General features: G+C 43.4%; 3 protein-coding genes across 4 annotated transcripts in view; all 3 read right to left on the bottom strand.

Annotated features, from left to right (window-relative positions):
• LOC142896230 (NACHT, LRR and PYD domains-containing protein 3-like) overlaps window positions 1-19,376 on the bottom strand; it is a 135,844-nt gene that overhangs the window by 91,793 nt on the left and 24,675 nt on the right. The gene's annotated exons all lie outside the window — the stretch shown is intronic.
• Window positions 7,014-8,845, bottom strand: LOC142896212 (tripartite motif-containing protein 16-like). Its single transcript, XM_076037754.1, has one exon. The coding sequence runs from the start codon at window positions 8,759-8,761 to the stop codon at window positions 7,103-7,105; it is 1,659 nt and encodes a 552-aa protein (XP_075893869.1). The 5' UTR covers window positions 8,762-8,845; the 3' UTR covers window positions 7,014-7,102.
• On the bottom strand, window positions 14,522-18,578 carry LOC142896018 (THAP domain-containing protein 2-like). The gene is made up of 7 exons (XM_076037459.1): window positions 18,499-18,578; window positions 17,841-18,037; window positions 17,629-17,738; window positions 17,294-17,474; window positions 17,044-17,197; window positions 16,906-16,959; window positions 14,522-14,555 (listed from the first exon to the last, which is right to left on the bottom strand). The coding sequence occupies exons 1-7, from the start codon at window positions 18,576-18,578 to the stop codon at window positions 14,522-14,524; spliced, it is 810 nt and encodes a 269-aa protein (XP_075893574.1).

Below are 19,376 nucleotides of genomic sequence, written 5' to 3'. Positions count from 1 at the left end.
TGATTCAAAAGCTCCCCTTGATGGATTTAAAGCAAACACATCAACATCAAAACCAGAAGCCATTGTGCCAAACGCACAGTCCTTATTTTTAAGCTAATCAGACTTACCACCTGGCTACAGTGCAATACCAGTACCTTGTCCACACAATATTTGCGACCTCTATGCTCAACAGGATCCCGGACGAGCCACCAATTATGTTACGAACCCAGGTAGTCTAGGGTCACGGGTTGCAACATAAATTAAAAAACCAGAGGGCCGTCGAGCATTTGGGAGGCAAAAATGAGAGGGACACACAGGATTGGGGACTAGGAACGTGCTTCTTTTAATTTCTCTTGTTCCTAAAAGAAGAAGGGTACCAAAACAAAATAAGCGACTGCCAGGGGACCGTGGGTGTTGCCAAAGTAATAATCTCAAGCAGCTAGGAGGGAGGAAACACACTCTAAACTAACTAACTAACATTTCAAGAAAACAAAAGCCTGCCTGCCTAACTACGCTATCCGTGCAAGTAAAAATACAAAGTTGGCAACCATCCCTTACCTGGTGTGACTAACAAGACCGGAAGCCTACGTGATGCCCATGTATGGAGGCCCCTTTCTTACCTGTCCCAAGGCAGGGCATACAACAATGGCAAAACAAGGAGAATAAAATGGGACCGACTCAGGAGCAACGGTCATAGGTGAGCATGGAGCATGGAGCATGGAGAGAGGGGGGAGAAGGGCTGGACCCCGCCCTTTTATAGAGCAGCTGATGGGTGCTCTGATATGCCACAGGTGAGGTGACTGGGAGATGCAGGAGAAGTGATGGTGGTGGTAATGGCGAATTCGGGCCTGCAGAGAGCGACAGAGGGAGGGAGAGAGAAAACAAAACAAACACCATGCAACTAACACAGAAAGTGGAACGTAACATATATATATATATGTATATATATATATATATATATACATATATATATATATTAACAGTAGTTTTTAATTAATAACTTAGACAGTTTGCGCCCCCCCTCCCCCGACACACAAACACACAGCAACTATGTTTTATAATGTGCGTCAAATTTCCCAGTAGACCGCGCAATAAGAGTTGCCACTTTGTTCAGGTATGCACTTATTTCAGCATCTGTTTTGCCACCTCTTTGAAATACAAAGTACATTTTATTTTATTGTTTCAATTTATTGTTTGCCCCATTGTTTTGTAAGTATGAGACATCTCTAAGGTCTGAAATAAAAGATGAGAACTTGATTATTCTCAGCACTTTCTGTGATTTAGTATTCTTTATAATCATAGGAGGAGTGATGGCCGATCGAGGCTTTGTTGAAGCTTCGACACTTGATTCAAAAAATGGTTCATTACTCGAGGCTTCAATGACACAGTCTTCGAGGAGGTCATCTAGTGGTCAATAAAATGAAGTGCAATCGAAAGGTGTTCATTGTTTCATAGGTTGTTTGGGATTTGATTCACCATGCATTCTTGTTGGACAACACTGCATGCTTGTATGGTTCAATGCTGACACAGTAAAATAAAAATGAACAATGAAGACAATGTCTCTTATTTGGCACGACTGATTGTAGTAGACTATAGCTCTATACTTAGCCTGACAGTTTGTGCAATTATTATTATTATGCAATTAATAATTATATTGTATCCTAAAACAAGACTAAACAGCCCATAGTTTAAAAATATGTTCAATAGTAAGTGTTCAGTGGGTCACATGTCAAATGTGATCTATTTAAAATGTAGAATAGATGAGTTAAATAACACATATATAATACGCATTGATGGGAATCGAACCGTCACCTCAGTCTTGCAAGTCCAAGATTGTCATAATGTACCACAAACCCAAATCACACTCCCCTTTTTTCATCTCAGCTTTTTGAGTAGCGTTAGCGTCTACACACTGTGATTCCTCATCAACTCCCACCAATTTGCATGTTACGGCGCTTACAACAACTGTTATAGGAGCCATGAGTGCCTAATGTCTACATTTCTTTGACACCTGGGCATGGGCGTGTGTGAGTGTGTGCGCGTCACTGCGGGGTGTAGCCACGACTCTATTTAATGCAATTCACCTGTGCGTCTCGAGGGTTGATGTGGTGGGGTGAGCGTCGGAGGCAAACATTTTCTGTTGACCGCTTTGCTTGAATTATGATCACTTTGTGTTTCCGGTGTTTGTTTGTTTATTGGAGGCCGTATTAATAGTAATAAATTAGATACAAATAACATTGAAGCAAGACTGGATTCATTTTCTGCAGGCGGGTCAGCGATCAACTCCTTCGTTTAGCCCACTGCGGCTATTTTGTTTTTTTGATCGGCAGTTAGCCGCAATAACTGTTTTAATTGATTTTAAATGTTATAGAATATTGAGTACTGAATGCAACACTGTCAAATCAAACCCCTGTCAGTCAATTCTCGATTGACTTCGAAAGCTCAACTCAGCTCTGAGTCGAGACAACCAAACCAGTGACAGGGTTTTGATACTTCATGAAGCAGTACACTGGTTTATATGTCATCAACCATGTGATTCATTCTAACCAAAACAGCACTTCTGACTGTATCATGGAGGCATAGAAAAATAGGACCGTATAGCAATTTTCTGTTTGACTGCACTAGATGATTGTATGGTTTCCAGTGGATATAATAATAATAATAATAATAATAATAATAATAATATTTCCACCAGTTTGAAACTGGTCAAAATCCATAAGATAACTTGTATTTCCACCAGTTTCATTGAAAGATGTTAATATATATATGTACATATATATATATATATATATATATATATATATATATATACATATATATATATATATATATATATATATATGTATATATATATATATATATATATATATATATATATATATATATATATATATGTATACATATATCTATATATGTAACTGCTGCCTTCCCGTCCCGCCAGTGACACACATCTAGGCACCAGGTGGATGATGAATTATTTTATTTCTGAAATGAATAGTTATGACAACTGATTTGTCATCAGGATCTCCGCTGCAAACAATGTCATTAGCAGACTGCTCCAGAACTGCTAAGAAGGTACAATGTTCTCTTCTTTTTTCTTAGTTACTTTCTGGTGTGATCATATAGTGGTTTTTACAATGAGTTTAACACAGTTTAAATTTACTTTCAAAACAATATCATCCTCTTTTATGTAGGAAATGAATCAACAATACAAAATAGAAAACGTCAAACAAAATAAATTGCATTTCAGCACCCTCTAGTGGTTTCCAAAAAAACACAATCGTGAAGTTGCCTCACATGTAATGGCGGTCGGTAAAGCACACGAATGTACCTTCCCACAAAGAACTTTTATAATTGAACACAATTACCTGAAATGAATAGTAATGACAACCGATTTGTCATCAGGATCTCCGCTGCAAACAATGTCTAAAAGGAAAATAATAATACAGACTTCAGTATATATAAATAAAGCATAGCATAACCAACGTGAATCAGTACAACTGAGAATGCACTCAATTCGGAAGCTAACTGTACAAAATTCATGTTTTGTGCAGAGAAACACCGGACCGTGGCTCACCATTAGCAGACTGCTCCAGAACTGCTAAGAAGGTTCCGGTTCCGGTTTCCGGTTATATTTACACGTCGTTAATTGCCAGTAATTGCCTTTGGTTGTGATTTAGCGCTGTACAAATAAAAGTTTATTATTATTATTATAGATGGCGCCAGCTAACTAATCATAAAAAAAGAATAACTAAAAGAAAACTCATAGCAAAAGGACAGACTACATATTTCAGTAGGAATTTCAATAACAGAACACAGTTCTCTTCAACCTGTTACATACACCCCCTGAAATCCTACTGAATATGGGAAGTGCAACACTGAGTCAAAAAAACAACAACAAAATAAAACAAAACTATGAGCAAAAAAAATGGGCAAAAACAAGGAACAACACTAAACTACATGTCAGGTCAAAACCTCTCCCAAAAAAAAGGAAGTGTGCAAAGAAAGATGGCGGCAACCTCTGACTAAGCACAGACTCAAAGATGCCTGTTACACCTCTGAAATGTAAAACATTGTTCCCGAAGTTCCAAGTATCATCAAAGACACACTACTGCTCAAAAACACCAATAACTCTGATACCTAAACTGAAAGCACATCCCTGAAGAACTGGAACAGCGAACTAACTCAGACTGCGTGCACCAAATCCGCATCCACTACTTGGTTATTCATTTCACAAATAAGGCGTTTGGGAGGCCTAACAGACTCGTGCAATCGAAGACCATGACGGCTAGGCTGTGTGCAAACCACCTGATCGAGAGGGCCTAGAATGCCGGTTTCTGGACAATCTGAGGCTAGAACAACTATCCCAGCGGCACCAGTATCCGGAAACACTGCGCCGGCAGAGTCATCGTCAAGTGGGGCTGTGCCAAAGGGAATACTGTCTGAAGGGGACACGTCAACGTCAGGAGGGTCAAAGTCCGGAGACACTGTGTTGTCAGAACGCTGTGGTGGGCTTTCCGCACAGTCAACTATAGGGTGGACAACACCATGGTCCGGGGCTAGATGACTCGTCTGACAGGTTGTGGCGACCGTGAGACAGTCAGACTGGGTAACATCAGACCTCTGGTCAGGTGGGTCGTCGTCGTCCTCTGAACTGACTACGTCCTCGCTGGCCTGCAGAAGCCAGTTGGCTGTACGGACATCACTGCCCTCCATCACCTCAGGGATATCAGAGCATGGAGCACTACCTTGGATAGTAGCACCACACTGAGAATGTGTAGATCCACTGTCCAAATCTTGCTCCCCAGGTAAGAAGCTAACAGAGAGCAGAAGATTCCTGTGAACGACTCTCTCTCTGCCTGTCAGGGTATCTTTGACTCTGTAGTCAATAAAGTTGTCAATCCTACAGACAACTCTGTCTGTAGGATTGACAACTTTAACAGGCACCCATCGATCTCCCCAAAGAGGAGTAACGACTCTTCCAACGAGTATATGCCTGGGTCTGGGCTTAGACTGCGTTGGCTCAACGACCACTGTACTGCCCACTGAAATCACTGCAGACTCGGGCAACTTGCCCCAGACAAGGTGCTCGCTCCGTGGCTTCAGTGTCACACAACTCTTGACCTTCACTGTCCCCACTTTATCTGGAATGCCGTCACCTCTCCACCTCTCAGTGTTAGAAAGCAGTGACAGGAATTGGCAGTGGTCATCAGTCTGACCGTCGTTGGATGAGGAAACCAGTCTCCAGTAGCCATTGGTGCTCTTCAGTTGAGTAAGGATGTGCTTGATGGCATTGCTGCCTAGAATAATCTGTTGTGTCTGGCCCGGAACGACTATCGTCGGAATGATCATTCTGCATCCATAGACTGTGACATCAAGGTCATACATGTCTTTGGTGGAAACACGGTGTCCACCGCAGCCTATAATGACATAATCATCAGCTGTTTTTCTTGTCATGTCAGGGCATTGCTGTAGCAAGGACTTAACAGCAGATTCACTCATTGTACAGGCCATTGACCCACTGTCTAACAAGGCTCTGAAAGTAGGACCATTTCTAATAAGTACAGGAGTGTAAAACAGGCTGTCAGTCTCTGCAACTCTCTGTGATCCCTGAAAGATCAGTTTCTTTGATGAGGGAATCGTGCTGCTGTATAACTCATAGAGGGATTCATTATCTGGCATAAGTGTCTCATTACCGGTGGGAGGCTTGTTGTGATGATCTGCACTGTCCTCCCCTGCGTGCAGACCTGTCAGTTTCCCTGATGCTCTGTAGCAGCTTCCCTCCCTGGGCAGTCACGCCGCGAATGGCCTGGAGCATGACACTGGAAGCATAGCCTCTTCTCACAGCAATGAATGAAAGCACTGTGATCATCATCTTTGCAAATAATGCATGGCCTGTCGGTGAAACCATCAATGCGGCTAGCAGGTTGCTTCGGTGGAGTCCGTCTCCTCACTTGTGGCTGGTCAGAAGCCCCACGCAACAGGACATTGTCATCACTTCTGCTAGGGGGACACACTGTGGGCTCTGAGTCTGATGAGGCTCGTGACTTTCGTGGGTAGGGGCTGGGCAATGGCTCACCTCTGCTTTGTGCACAGGAACATCCACTTTGTTTACAGGATGCACTTGGGCGTTCGCCCTGTAATTCATCTCAGCGTGGTACTCGTTCAACACTTCCAGTACTTCACACACTGACCACCTGTCGATTGTCTTGGATCTGAAGGTGAGGGCTAGGTCTCTGGAGGGACAGTTCCTAATAAACATGCGAGTCACCTCCATCTCAGGATTGTCAAGGGTCTTTCCTTGTTCTTTCAGGCAGTCAGCGGCGAAGTCAGCTGCTCTGTTTAGTCTCAGCCAATAGTCGTAGGGGTCTTCCTGGTCTTTGGGTAAAGTCGAGTAAAAGTCAGCTAAGGGGACAGTTGAGTACCTAGTAGAACTAAAGTGTTTCCTCAGGATGCCATAAATTGTGTCAGGATGAGCACTAACGTCAATGCTGCCGTTCCTAATACCAAACCGAACCACATCCTTAGCCTTTCCCCTCAAATGCATAAGAATTTCATCAGCTTGCTCCTCAACCCTAACATTACTCTTCTTGATGAACGTTCTCATCAGATCTTCCCATTCACACACTGTAATCAAATTTGAGCCATCCCCTACAAAAGATGGTGATTCTTTAACCTTCCTCTGCGTAACAACCTGGACTTGGGAAACATCTGACACATGGCTGGGCCAACTGAATGTGTTTACCATATTTCGTGCGGTTGTAGGACTGGGAGTTACTGTGTTGGGCGGCTGTATGCGTGACATAATGCTATCAGCTAACTGATGTCCTATCTCTTGAATGACAGATCTCATCTACACACCCAGAATTGTCTCCTGTAAGGCTTTGCGTAGATGAGGCCTGGGGAATGGGAACTGCCTCTAGCAGTGGCATTCTATCACCCGGTGCTGGACTATCAAAAGAAAAAGGGATCGGGGTTGGCATGCCTCTGCCCCTACCAACATGAATAGGTGTGCCAAACTGTGGCACTGTGATTGACAGCCGGAGACACTGGGCAACAAAGGTGAAGACAGAAGAAGAATCAAAGGTGAGAATTCAGCTCAGAGTCTCTCTGACGACTTCAGTCACACTTTCATCAACTCAGCTGAAGAACCTGAACCAAGCCAGAATCCAACATATAGCGGCTGAGTGAAGGAGGTCTGGACTCTGTGGAGGAGCTCCATGGTTCCAGAGACACTGTAGAAGGACAGAAGACCTGCTCGGTGGTCCAGGTACACTCCCACTCTGGAGGACCGAGGACCTGAGACACCAGTGCTGATGTTGTTGTGACGAAACACATATCTACCTGGGTAACAATCTAAACTCCAGGATTTGTCATTGCATCCAAATCGACTTTCCTTTGACCCTCTGCTGATGTTCCTGTAGGCCACTGCTACACCAACCAACCCTCTCCACTCCACCTCCCAGTAACATCGTCCAGTCAGACCTTCTCTACTCAGGACCTGCTCCCAGTAAGTGAATCTGTCTGGATGATCACAATAAGACTGAACTTTCATCATGAATGTCACTTTTCTGTTCTCCTCAGATAATAACAGACGTTTGTTCACTGTGTTTGGATCCAGAGTGATTTGAGATGAACATCTGAGGAAGTCCTCTCTGCTCCTGGGTTCTGGTACCTTCAGTAGAACATCAACATTGCTCACTGTCCATGAGATGTTTGTCTGAGTCTCCATCAGAACTTGCTGTATTTCATCTCTCAGCTTGGTCACAGCTGCTGCCACGTCCTCAAAGTATCTCAGAGGACGGATCTCCAGGCTGGAGGAGTCTGGAGACGCACTGAGTGCTGGCAGTGAGGAGAACCTGTGGAGAAACTGGCTGTGGTCCAGTGTGTGTGAGATCTTCTCCAGCTCAGCGTCTCTCCTCTTCAGCTCCATCATCTCCTGCTCCAGCTTCTTCTCAAGCTCTTTGACTCCACTCACTGCTGCCCCCTGTGTGGATCTGACCTGCTGCTGCACCTCAGAGCGTCTTTTCTCCAGCAGATGGATCATCTGGGTGAGGATCTTCTCGCTGTCCTTGACTACTTTATCAGCAGAGCCGTTGATGGACTCCACCTCCTTCTGAAGCACCTTCAGGTCTTTCTCTGTGTGCTGGATCTTCTGCCGGATCTTCTGCCTGGTCTCCTCCAGCTCTCTCTGCCTCTCAGGCCTCTCTGCTGCTGCTCCCACTGTGTCGTGACCTTTATGTTCATCCACACAGCATAAACCACAGATGATCTTCTGATCAGTGCGGCAGAATATCTTCATCACCTCATCGTGACGAGGGCAGATGTTCTCCTGGAGCTGCTGGCTGGGTTCCACCAGCTTGTGTCTCTGTAGGGGAGCAGCATCACGATGAGGCTGGAGGTGAGAGTCACAGTAGGAGGCCCGACAGTCCAGACAGGACTTGAGGGCCTTCAGTTTCCTCCCAGTGCAGACATCACAGGCCACATCTCCAGCTCCAGCATAGCAGTGATCAGCAGGAGCATCTTGGAGTCCAGTCTTCTCCAGGGTCTCCACTAGAGCTGCTAACATGGTGTTCTTCTCCAGGACAGGCCTTGGTGTGAAGGTCCTCCTACACTGAGGGCAGCTGTAGACTCTCCTCTCCTCCTCTGCATCCCAGTGGTGTTGGAGACACTTCCTGCAGTAGCTGTGTCCACAGGAAGTGGCCACCGGATCCTTGAGAAGATCCAGACAGAGGGAACAAGAGAAGGTTTCTGGGTCCAGCTGAGCTGCTGCCTGAGCCATTTCACCTCTGAGAGCCACTGACTGACTGACTGACTGGCTGACTGACTGACTGACTGGCTGACTGGGTTCTGCTTCCTCAGAAACAAAACCATTTTGACTTGAGGAGGAGGAAACAACCAGTCAGGGCTGTGATTGGCTGCAGGGAGCACAGGGGGCGGGACTTCTAACCTCCTGACTCATTCCGGGAAGAGGAGTGCAAGGGTGTGTGTGTGTGTGTGTGTGCTTGTGCACTTTGTTTACTTTGGTGCTGAAGACAGACGACGACGACGACGACGAATCAAAGTTCATAGTTCACAATCTGAGTCGTCGTTTGCAGCTGATGTGATTTCTGCTGGGACACACACACACACACACACACACACACACACACACCAGCAATGTTCCCTCTCAGCTGCACGCTGACATAGATTGCGTAACAAAGTGAAGAGGTGCCACTCCGCTCTATTTTGACTGGCTGACAGCAGCCCACTGGCTTAGCTTGTCTACTCAGAGAAGAGGTATCACTCCGGCTCATTTTTCAATCTACGTTATCACATGCATACTACTGCTCATTCATTGGTAGTTGAATTGTTAGGTATGCTTGATCAGTAATTTACATTATTTTAAATAATAATTGAACATATTGTTAAATATGGCGCAGATAAAATCAATCAGTCTAAAACATCCATTATGTTATTAAACCAGGAAGACAGAGAAAATCCAACTCATGTAGTTTCTCAATTTAAAGTTGTCGACTGCTTCACTTATTTAGGCATTCAAATTGTTCCGCTGCTGGATAACATCATAGAATCTAACTATAAACCAGTAATTCAAGAAATGTCAAATTCTTTAGATAGATGGGCTGATTTTCCAATGTCGTTATTGGGGAAAATAAGCACTCTTAAAATGAATGTACTGCCTAAACTATTATATTTATTTCAAAATTGCTCCAGGCAGCGCGTATCATTGCTGTACCTGCCGTATGACAGAGGAGGGCTTCAATGCCCACAGCCATTCTGGTATTACTGGGCTGCGCAACTGAGAACACTGATGTTTCACTTCTCAGAAGAGAATGTGCCACTGTGGAGGGAGATGGAAGGTTATTCACTGAAGCTTCCCTTATCCATTTACCTTTACTCAGCAGATTTTAAGAAACTCCAAAATAACACTAAGAATCCTATGACTAAAAATATGATCACCGTCTGGCAACTAGTTGAGAAATATTTCAAAGACGCAGCCTCACACTCATTATTTAGTCCGATACGGGGAAATGATCTCTTCCCCCCCAGGAGGAGGTGAGGGGGGGTTTAAAATATGGGCTGAGCAAGGGTTACAAAAAGTAGGAGATCTTTATAATCCTGTTGATAAGCGTCTGATGTCTTTCCATGAAATTGTCGTTAAACACGACCTACCTCGCAGCCAGTTCTTCAGATACTTGCCTTGTGTATTCCTAGCCTGTCAACACTTGAAAGAATGATGATGAAAGACTGCCAGGGGAGGGGCCTGATTTCTAAAATATATATATATATCCAGCTGGTGTATCAGTCTTCAGAATCCTCGTTAAATAAGCTCGAGTCCTGGAGAGAGGACCTACAGGTTGACCTGTCCACTGAGGAGTGGGAGAAGGCCTGCACCAAAGCACAATCTCACACAGTGAATACCCGGTTGAAATGGCTGCAGTACAACTGGTGAATGCGGTCAAGTTGAATAAATTCAACAGCGCCGTACCAGATGTGTGCATAAAGTGTGATAAAGAAAAGGGCTCGATCTTTCATTGTTTGTGGCAGTGTTCTCAAATTCAGAAATTGTGGGGAGAAGTGAAAGAATGCATGGAGGAGATATTAGGGATACAATTACTTTTAGAAGCCAAGCTTTTTCATTTGGGTTTTTATCCTCCAAACTGTAACGTAAGAAAGAAGCATGGATTATTTTTAGACATAGGTCTGCTCTTGGCCAAGAGAGTGATTGCACTGGCTTGGAAAGATGTGGATAGACCGAGGAAGGGCAGATGGTTTTCAGAATGAACAGCAACTCTGCCCTTAGAAAAGATGACATATGCAATCAGGGGTAACATAGCAATGTTGGAGAGCATCTGGGGCCCCTTCGTAAAGTATCTTGCTAAAGCCAGGAATGAGCCCGAAATCTTCATTCTGTGTAATATATAGTGAACGACATCAATGTAAAGGTGCTTGTGTATACTTATTCCCCCTTTCTCTCTCCTTTTTATTTCATTCATTTATTTTTTAATAGTTTTACTTTTTATTTAATGAACTTCATTTCTTTGTTTACTGTGGGTATTTTTTGGTTTGTTTCTTTTTTGAGTCTCTTTGTCCTTTTTGTAGCCATGTCTTGGTCGTGAGCTCGGTTTGGTTGTGGGCAAGAGTTTCAAGTTCTTGTTCTATATTGTGTATTACTATGTTTGAAAATAAATAAAGATATCATTGGAAAAAAAAATATATATGGCGCCGATGACGACGCTGAAGCCCTCCCCCACAGTTTCAAACAATCCTAGAGGAAGCCCTGATGGGTCGTAGAAATGCTAATACAAAAGTGAGTAATGAGATATTTTACAGACAAAGAGTTACAGGAATTCACACTGTATCACAAGCTACAGCACACGTATTTCTTCCAGAACATGACCCTCAGCCAGGCCACAACTGGACCTCAGCCAGGCCAAAGCAGGACTCTTCCTATGGTTAAAGCAGGACTCTCACATATAACACACTACACATCTCATCAACAACAAGATTTTGCTCTTTTTCATTTGAAGTGGGCCAAATCACTTCTATTCAAAGTCAACTCATGAAAATTGCTGCTGGAATTTGATTCTTTTAATAAGCCATGTAACTTGCTATGATCCAAGGTTTTGAACAGGTGTGATACTGGTGTGTGCCCACAGCGTGCACATCTGATGTTGCTCACAGTGGTCCTCAGTGTGCTCAAGGAGCTTGTGTTGAAAAATTAGAGGGAACATTGGCTCCAGGTCATCCAGGGTGCAGAGCCCAGACCCCTGAGGGACAGGTGAGGACCTCCAGCCTCTACCTTCTGATTGGCTGCTGCTGCTGATGTCATCATGTGACCTGCTCATAGAATCTGACTAATAGAAACCTGCTGTTTTCTGCTGCAGGTCCCACTGAGGACCACAAGGTCAAGGCAGAGGTCACAGCCTGGTGGTGAAGGTCAGTGACACACACACACACACACACACACACACACACACACACACACATACACACTCCATTCCAAGCCGCAAAACTGTAAAGGCAATGGTGGAAGCAAGGTACACTTTAACCAAAGAGAAGGCCTTGGCAGAAATTAAGCAAACTTCAGCTGTTAGTTTGACTACAGACATGTGGACATCAGTCAACATGGATGCGTACCTTGATGTCACTTGCTATTGTGTCAGACAGCCTAGATCTGGCTACTGTGCTTTTAGGTGTGTAGTATTTTCCTTTGACCCACACAGAAGCTAATATTAATAATTATTAATAATATTTCAGAAGCAATTGCAAATTTGATGGCAGAGTTTGAAATCACTGAAAAGGTCTGTGGGATGGTTACTGATGGAGCTCACAATATGTGTTAAATGTTAGACATATTTATTGCTTTGCCCACATGCTCAATTTAATTGTTAAAAAAAGAAGAAAAAAACAGTCAGACTGAGCTGGAAAACATGCTCAGTAGGGCCGGCAAAATAGTGGAACACTCCAGTTCAAAAGCAAAGGAAAAGTTGTGCTGTATTCAAGCCAATGTGGGCATGCCCCCTCCACCCCCACAAAAAAGCTTGTTCAAGAGGTGGAAACCAGATGGAACAACACTTATGCCATGCTCCATAGGCTTTATGAGCAGAGAGAACCTTTAGGGGCAGCCCTGGCATCACTTAGCACTGACATAGTGCCTTTCACTGCTGATGACTATGCAGCAATCACCCAGTGCCTGACAGTTTGAAGGCCAGTCTCAGGCAACTGTTGAGCTTTCTGAGCAAAGGAGTGTGTCAGGCTCAAAGGCAATTCCTATAGCCAAAATGCTGAGGCGTGTCATTTCTGCCAAATGTGCCCAAACAGCTCCTAGTATTGGGGTCACGCTTGCCAACAATTTGAATACTAATTTGAGTGAAAAATTCAGTGCCTTGGAAAAAGGTGAACTCCCGTCGGTGGCCACCATCTTGGAGCCACGGTTTTAACAGGCTGGCTTTATTAATCAAAGCAATGCTCAGGCTGCTGTAGAAACGCTGACACCAGAGTGTTCCAGTCTTATTGATGGGTCGGCAGAAGATGTGCCACTGGAGACAGCAACAACATCCGCCAGTGCCGGTGAAGAAAATGACAACTTGTGGGCCTTCCTGGAAAACTACGTCGAGTCTCGGCACCGCACCAGCAGTGCATCTGCCAGCGCTGCAGTGGAGATCCAGAGGTATGCATGTTAAAAACTGTTGAAACATCAGTTGTTTATTTAGTCATTCATTGTGATACTGTCTGTGTCATAGATATTTGAAAGAACAAATTCTGACAAGAGCAGAAGTGACTGGGTGGCACAGCAGACTATATCCTATGCTTTGGAAAATTGCATGCAAGTATCTGTGCATCCCAGCATCATCTGTTCCCTGTGAAAGGATCATTTCCAAAGCTGGGGAGCTGCTCAGCCAGAAAAGTAGCCGACTGAAGCCTGCGACAGTAGGAACAAAAAAAAAAAGAAGGAATATTTCCCAATAAAAACCTGTGAAGACAAATTGCTTGTCTGGTTCTGTGAATAATCCTTATAAAAAAAAATATATAAAATAAAAATCAACCGTTCAAGTCCCCAAATGACAAACCATTATCTTTAAGGGTTTTCCTGAAACACACTTCCAAAACAACAAAAACAAAACACAATGTCTCTGAATTGAAACACCATGATCATTTGCAAAGTAGGAAGAATCCGTAATCCTGTTAGGGACTTTTAGTACAGTTTTTAAATCAAGAATAAAGCTCAAAGCTTTAAATAAACCCTGAACCAACATTTAACCCTAAACATAATTTGCATTTATTCTTTGGGTTAATCTGGATTGCGTTTCAGAGTATGGGGGAGAGCATCTGCATTATTTTTTATAATGACGATATAATCATTATTTGCTATGAAGGACAAAACAATTGAATGACCACAAAGACTTTTCTGAGCTTTTATTGCTGTCATGGGATTGAAACCGTGCCAGTGCTTCAGTTGTGCTCTTTAGAGGTTGCCATGTCTTTAGTTGTCCACCAGATGTCACCGTCACTCAAGTCTTGAAGTTTTGTATCTTTTTCGGCAAAATTGTGAGGAAAGCCTCAGTGCATCACAAGGCTTCACTTGCCCACCACTAAAAATCCCAGGGAATCTAAGCGATCCGAGGAGGAACAAGGGGGCAAACTGAAAACTCACTCCAGAGGAGGAAAAAAAGACTAAAGAGCATGAAACCAAAAGCTAGACCAAATCTAATAAGGCTTAACCCTCCTGTTATGACACACACACACACACACACACACACACACACACACACACACACACACACCTGCTGCTCTATGCTCCAAATCTTCATTCAGCACCACGAGGCCGGAAAGCGCCACCGGAAGTCCCGCCCACCCAGCAGTGTTCCACCGCAAACACAACAACACACCTGCGTGGCCGCAGCCAGGCACACAGAGCAGCACGGGTCGGAATTCCCTTGAAAGAACTACCGGTTTGAACTGGACCGGGACGTTCAGAACTAGTTTCAGCTTGATGCCACCGCGAATTAAACACCTTCCGGATCCGTCTTGACTGCGTTCACATTGGGCTGGGGCCAAGGTCCGGATCTCCACTGTATTCACGCCGACACAGAGGCTGTGTCTCAATTCAGGTTCTGCGCCCTTGAAGTGTGCATTTTGGAAGGAAGTTGTGTCATAGCACTGCGCGAAGGCTTGTCCCAATTCCCGAGGGTGCTTAGGACGCTCAAAATGCGCCCTCGGAAATACGCACTAGTTTTAGCCGATTCCAAGGATACACCGCACTATCCTCCGCGCACTTGGGTATCCCATGATGCTTTGCGTGCTGCTGCAAAGCATCGTGGGATCCTGGGAACTCAGCTGAAATTAGCGGCATTTACTGGTTAAGACACGACATATAAATGTAAATATTGAAGTTTCACATAAAGTACCCAGTTTTTAACGTAGGATTTTATTTATTTGATCATCCAACGGCATCGTTAGATGGCGAACCAATGGTTAGCTTGATACTATAAAAACGTCACTTCCGGGGTTGGCCAGCCGGAGGGAACGGCGGTGACGAAACGAGGAAATACGCCGAAGGCTAGACCGTCCCAAGTGGTTACCAGGGAGGCGGGATTTGGTCCGTCCTTCTAGGCTGGGAAGTCTAAGAACGCTTACTTCAGACGGAGGACACTCAGTCTCAATTTTACGACTGTTTCAAATACTGTTTTCCTACTCTCCCCGATGTGAATGTACCTAAACCTGGCCTCACAGAAGTTATTAACAGGACATCTCTATCAAATGACATATTGTTTTTATTATATTATGTTGTATGACATATATTGTGTTATTTACTTTTAGAAAAACGGAACATTTTAGCTTTACCGAGTAATATGCTTCCAATCGCTCAGCTGACTATCTTGGCTACACATCATATTATCTCACAATTTGGCGAGATTACATTCCTTATATGACGGACATAAAAATAAAAAAAGAAGAAAATTGCGTGCAAGACGTCAACAAATCAACTGTCATAAATCGGGGAACGTTATCTCACAATTTGGCGAGATTATATTCCTTATACGACGGACGTAAAAAAAAAAAAAAAAAAGTTGAAATTGTGCGCACACGACGCCTATAAATCAACTGTCAAAAATCGGGGAATATTGGGGAATATTGACATAGTGTTCGTTCATAATAGAAACTTGTCTTCTACTTCCGGTGCAGACACGAGACTCACATCAGGAACGTGTCGGAAAACGTCTGATAAATCCGCGCATGCGCATTCCACTTCCGCATCAACTGCGCCTGCGCGACTCACTTCGAGCAGGTACTCAGATCGGGTTGCGACAGCCGCTACCATCTATTGGCGCTGTCGAGAAATGCAGCCGCCATCTTGGACCGGTCGTCTGCCTCACTCTGAACCGCTCTTTGACCGGCGCTATGAAGTCTCAGCGCATTAAATCAATCATACTTCGCTAAATACTTCATTGATTTTTCACTGCAAACGTCATACCTAGAGGCAATTTGTTTGGGCGTTCTCAAATATTTAGAATAGGATCGACAGTAATAGAATATATCCTGATGTGCAATTGAGGTGTTGCAATGATAGGCATTTTGCAAAACACACAATACAGTAATGTGAAATCACCATTATACAAACAGAAAATAAAGGTAATATTAATCAATGATATATCTAATAATAATAATAATAATAATAATAATAATAATAATAATAATAATAATAATAATAATAATAACAATAATCAAAATCAAAATTATAATTATCATGTAACATTTTGCTAGCACAATTATTAACCAATCTAAAAAGAGCATACATGATTAATTATTCATCAAGGATCTATCAGGGTTTCTGCTTTGTCTCAATAATTATTGCAAACTGGTGGTCTTAATAATTTAATATATACACACATACATGCATATGTACATACACATACTTACAAGTTAAACTGCAACATATTACGTGCCAACTTCAACATGTGGCATGCGTCCATCATTATGAACACTTGGTCACCAGTCGACGGGTGTGGGAAACTAGTTTCAAGGGGCTTCTGTGGGTTACCCCTGGGTTCACAACCAAGTTGATTGCACATGCTAATGTGTGAAGCATGCCCATCCACTGTGACACATACCACCTGAATACCTTGTGCATGCAGCTCCTCCAAAGCATGACTGAGAAGGACCCTTTGTGTGTCCAGAGACATAGTCTTTGTCAGGTAGTATGCAATGGGAGCCTTCCAATGCCCTTGAAGGCCAACCACCAGAAACACAAGCTTCTCAGTAGCAAAATTAGTCTCATTGCTTCCATCACCCATGTCTACAAAGCCAGGCATTGACTGGTTATGCGGATTATATTGCACATGTTTTCTGATGGCCATGGCATCCAACATGAGTGCAACACGCCCATATTTAGCCTGGTCATCCTTCTGTTTTTTCTCCAACATATCCAGCATCATTTTGTTCAGGCCAGGCTTGTCATCTACAGAACAAAGCCACCTGTAAAGAAATATTGAGAAATGATTAACATATTGCCCATGCTATGTAACTTCCCAAAAAGGAATTTGATAACATCATGACTACCTTTGTATTGTATGTGGATGGGGGAGGGGAAAAATCATAGTGTCTCTGAGGTATTTGTACACCTTCGGACTATGAAGATGGAGTGTGAGGGCAAACTCTCTGTGCTCCTTTGAGTACTGATGACCCAGCTTTGCCATGAAGTCTAGGTTAAGATCTGAAATAGCATGAGACAAAATTCACAAGTCACCTTCAATTAATCACTAAAAGTTGTAGCTAATAAATACATTTCAAAGTGGTAATTTCATTTTACCTGAGAAGAACTCAAGTCGGTCTTTGAGCTCTTCATTAATGAGGTTCTTTTCACTTTTGCCCTCTTTTCCCGTGCCTTCTGCAGTCTTTTTTTCTCGCTCCAATATTTGCACTCTTTCCAAAGCTTCAGTGAGTCTGGCCTTTACAGCATTTGGGGAGGAAGCCATTACATAGTTGTGATCCTAGGATTAGGAGAGATTAATTGTTTGAGTTATGTATTATTAGCTGTATCACACATGAAACAGATAAGCTCACATTATTTCTAAAAGTCGTCAGCTGTCCAATCCACTGCCAGTCTGTGAAACCATCATGATATGCTTAAATAGAAATACTCACATGTTTATGCTGAGGTTCTGAATGTGAGGTTGAGGCCTCTGCGTCATCCTGAGGGGTCATAGACGGGCTCTCCTCGGCTTTTCTTGAGGCAGATGTACTCCTGCTTTTTTCTCTTTAAAATAAGGATCAGACAGACAAGCAGGCACAAGTATTGCACCCTGCCCGATGAATAATGTAATATTTCACTTCATGAATGTTTTTTGGTGATACACCTACTCTCTGGAGGTGATCTGGAAAATGAAAGATGGAGGGAATAACACCATCTTTGAGCCGCACAATCTGTCCTGTCCTGTCGAAATCCGCCTCCTTAAAATGTTCACTGCATAGCACTGAGGAATCACTTGCCGTGAATTTGTCCCTCCTCAAAGCCACTTCCCACTGCTTCCTTAAAACTTTGTCTTTAGGAAACCTTCACAATGACACAGGAAATCACCAAAACACATTTTGAAAAGGAGCTCACTTTCTTCTTCGTATTTTCTTCATTAATGTTTCTTCGAACCTCTCCTAAACAGAAGTTTTTCCAACCTATGCAAATTTATTGATAATAAACCAAAGTTGCTGTAATAATAAATAACCCTGTTTGCAAATTACTCTTCAGTCAGATGTAATCTCGACTGCATTTACTGTGGGATGGGAATGAGGCATGAGAGAATATTACAGCCTGTGTCACTTGTCTAAAAAAAAATAGCTGGTCAATGTTATATCAGCAATATTTGCATTCTTTCTATCATAGTAGCATTCTTGTATGCGTTGTAATCTAAATCCTTGTTTTAGTTTTATCTTTGTTTCTCAGTTAAAATCGTAGGTTGTTCGCCAAGCTTCAAACTTAGTTTTGAAGCATGCAGCTATTTCAAAAAGGTTTAATCTTACTTGTGAAAAGTTATCCCCCGTGCCCTGTTCTCCACCGTTCGCCTGTTGGCACAGGAATAAGCAGCACAATGCTCTGGCATCTTCGACTACTGAAAACAACACGACCACAGAGTACGACCATATGAGTAGGACGGCCGGTCCAAGATGGCGGCCATATTTCTTGCTGCGCAGCGCCCCAGGCGGCGTCTAGCCTTTATTATGTCTATGGTCTGACATCCTGTCGTGACTTCCGGGTCCAGAGCACGTGCGTGCTGCTTCGTGAGAGCTCAGAGAAGGAGAAAAAGAAAAACGGGTGGAGTGAGTGGCGGTTTACGGGAACAGCGCGAGAGTGATTAGGCCGGCCTGGTGGGGTGAAGCTTACTTGCAGACGGTGATTCATCGGTGAGTAAAGAAGAAAAAAGAAAGAAGTAGAAGACGCTATTAAAGTGTTTTAAGGGTGCTAATGACTCGTGATGTCCAAAGGAGGCTTCATGAGGCTTTGAACCCTTTTGGACCATTGTGTTGCAAATTGGTTCATTACTTTGAAGCCTCATTCATTAAGAACGTGGGGGACATCTGCTGGCGCATTGGTTGTACTGCAGCCATGCAAAAGGTTGATGACCCGAGCAAGTGTGCACTTTGAGATTTGCTGTATTTGTGCACTTTTATTATTTATCTATTCCAACGTTGGTGGTTTATGATCCTGTGTTTTTGTATGACCTTGTGTGTAAGTTTGCCAACTGAACACACAAATTTCCTCCTCTGGGGGATTAATAAAGCATCAATTTCTAACTGAAGCAAACTTCATTTCATGTGTTGCTTTTCCTTCTTGCTCTGCCCAACCAATATATCAAGGTTCACCTTGATGCATTGTTCATCTTGAAGGAAATCTGTTCCTC

Source organism: Nelusetta ayraudi, unplaced genomic scaffold (assembly GCF_046127955.1).
Source record: "Nelusetta ayraudi isolate G7.1 ecotype Tasmania unplaced genomic scaffold, CSIRO-AGI_Nayr_v1 ptg000052l, whole genome shotgun sequence".
Lineage (NCBI taxonomy): Eukaryota > Metazoa > Chordata > Actinopteri > Tetraodontiformes > Monacanthidae > Nelusetta > Nelusetta ayraudi.
This window is presented reverse-complemented; position numbering and strand designations above follow the sequence as displayed.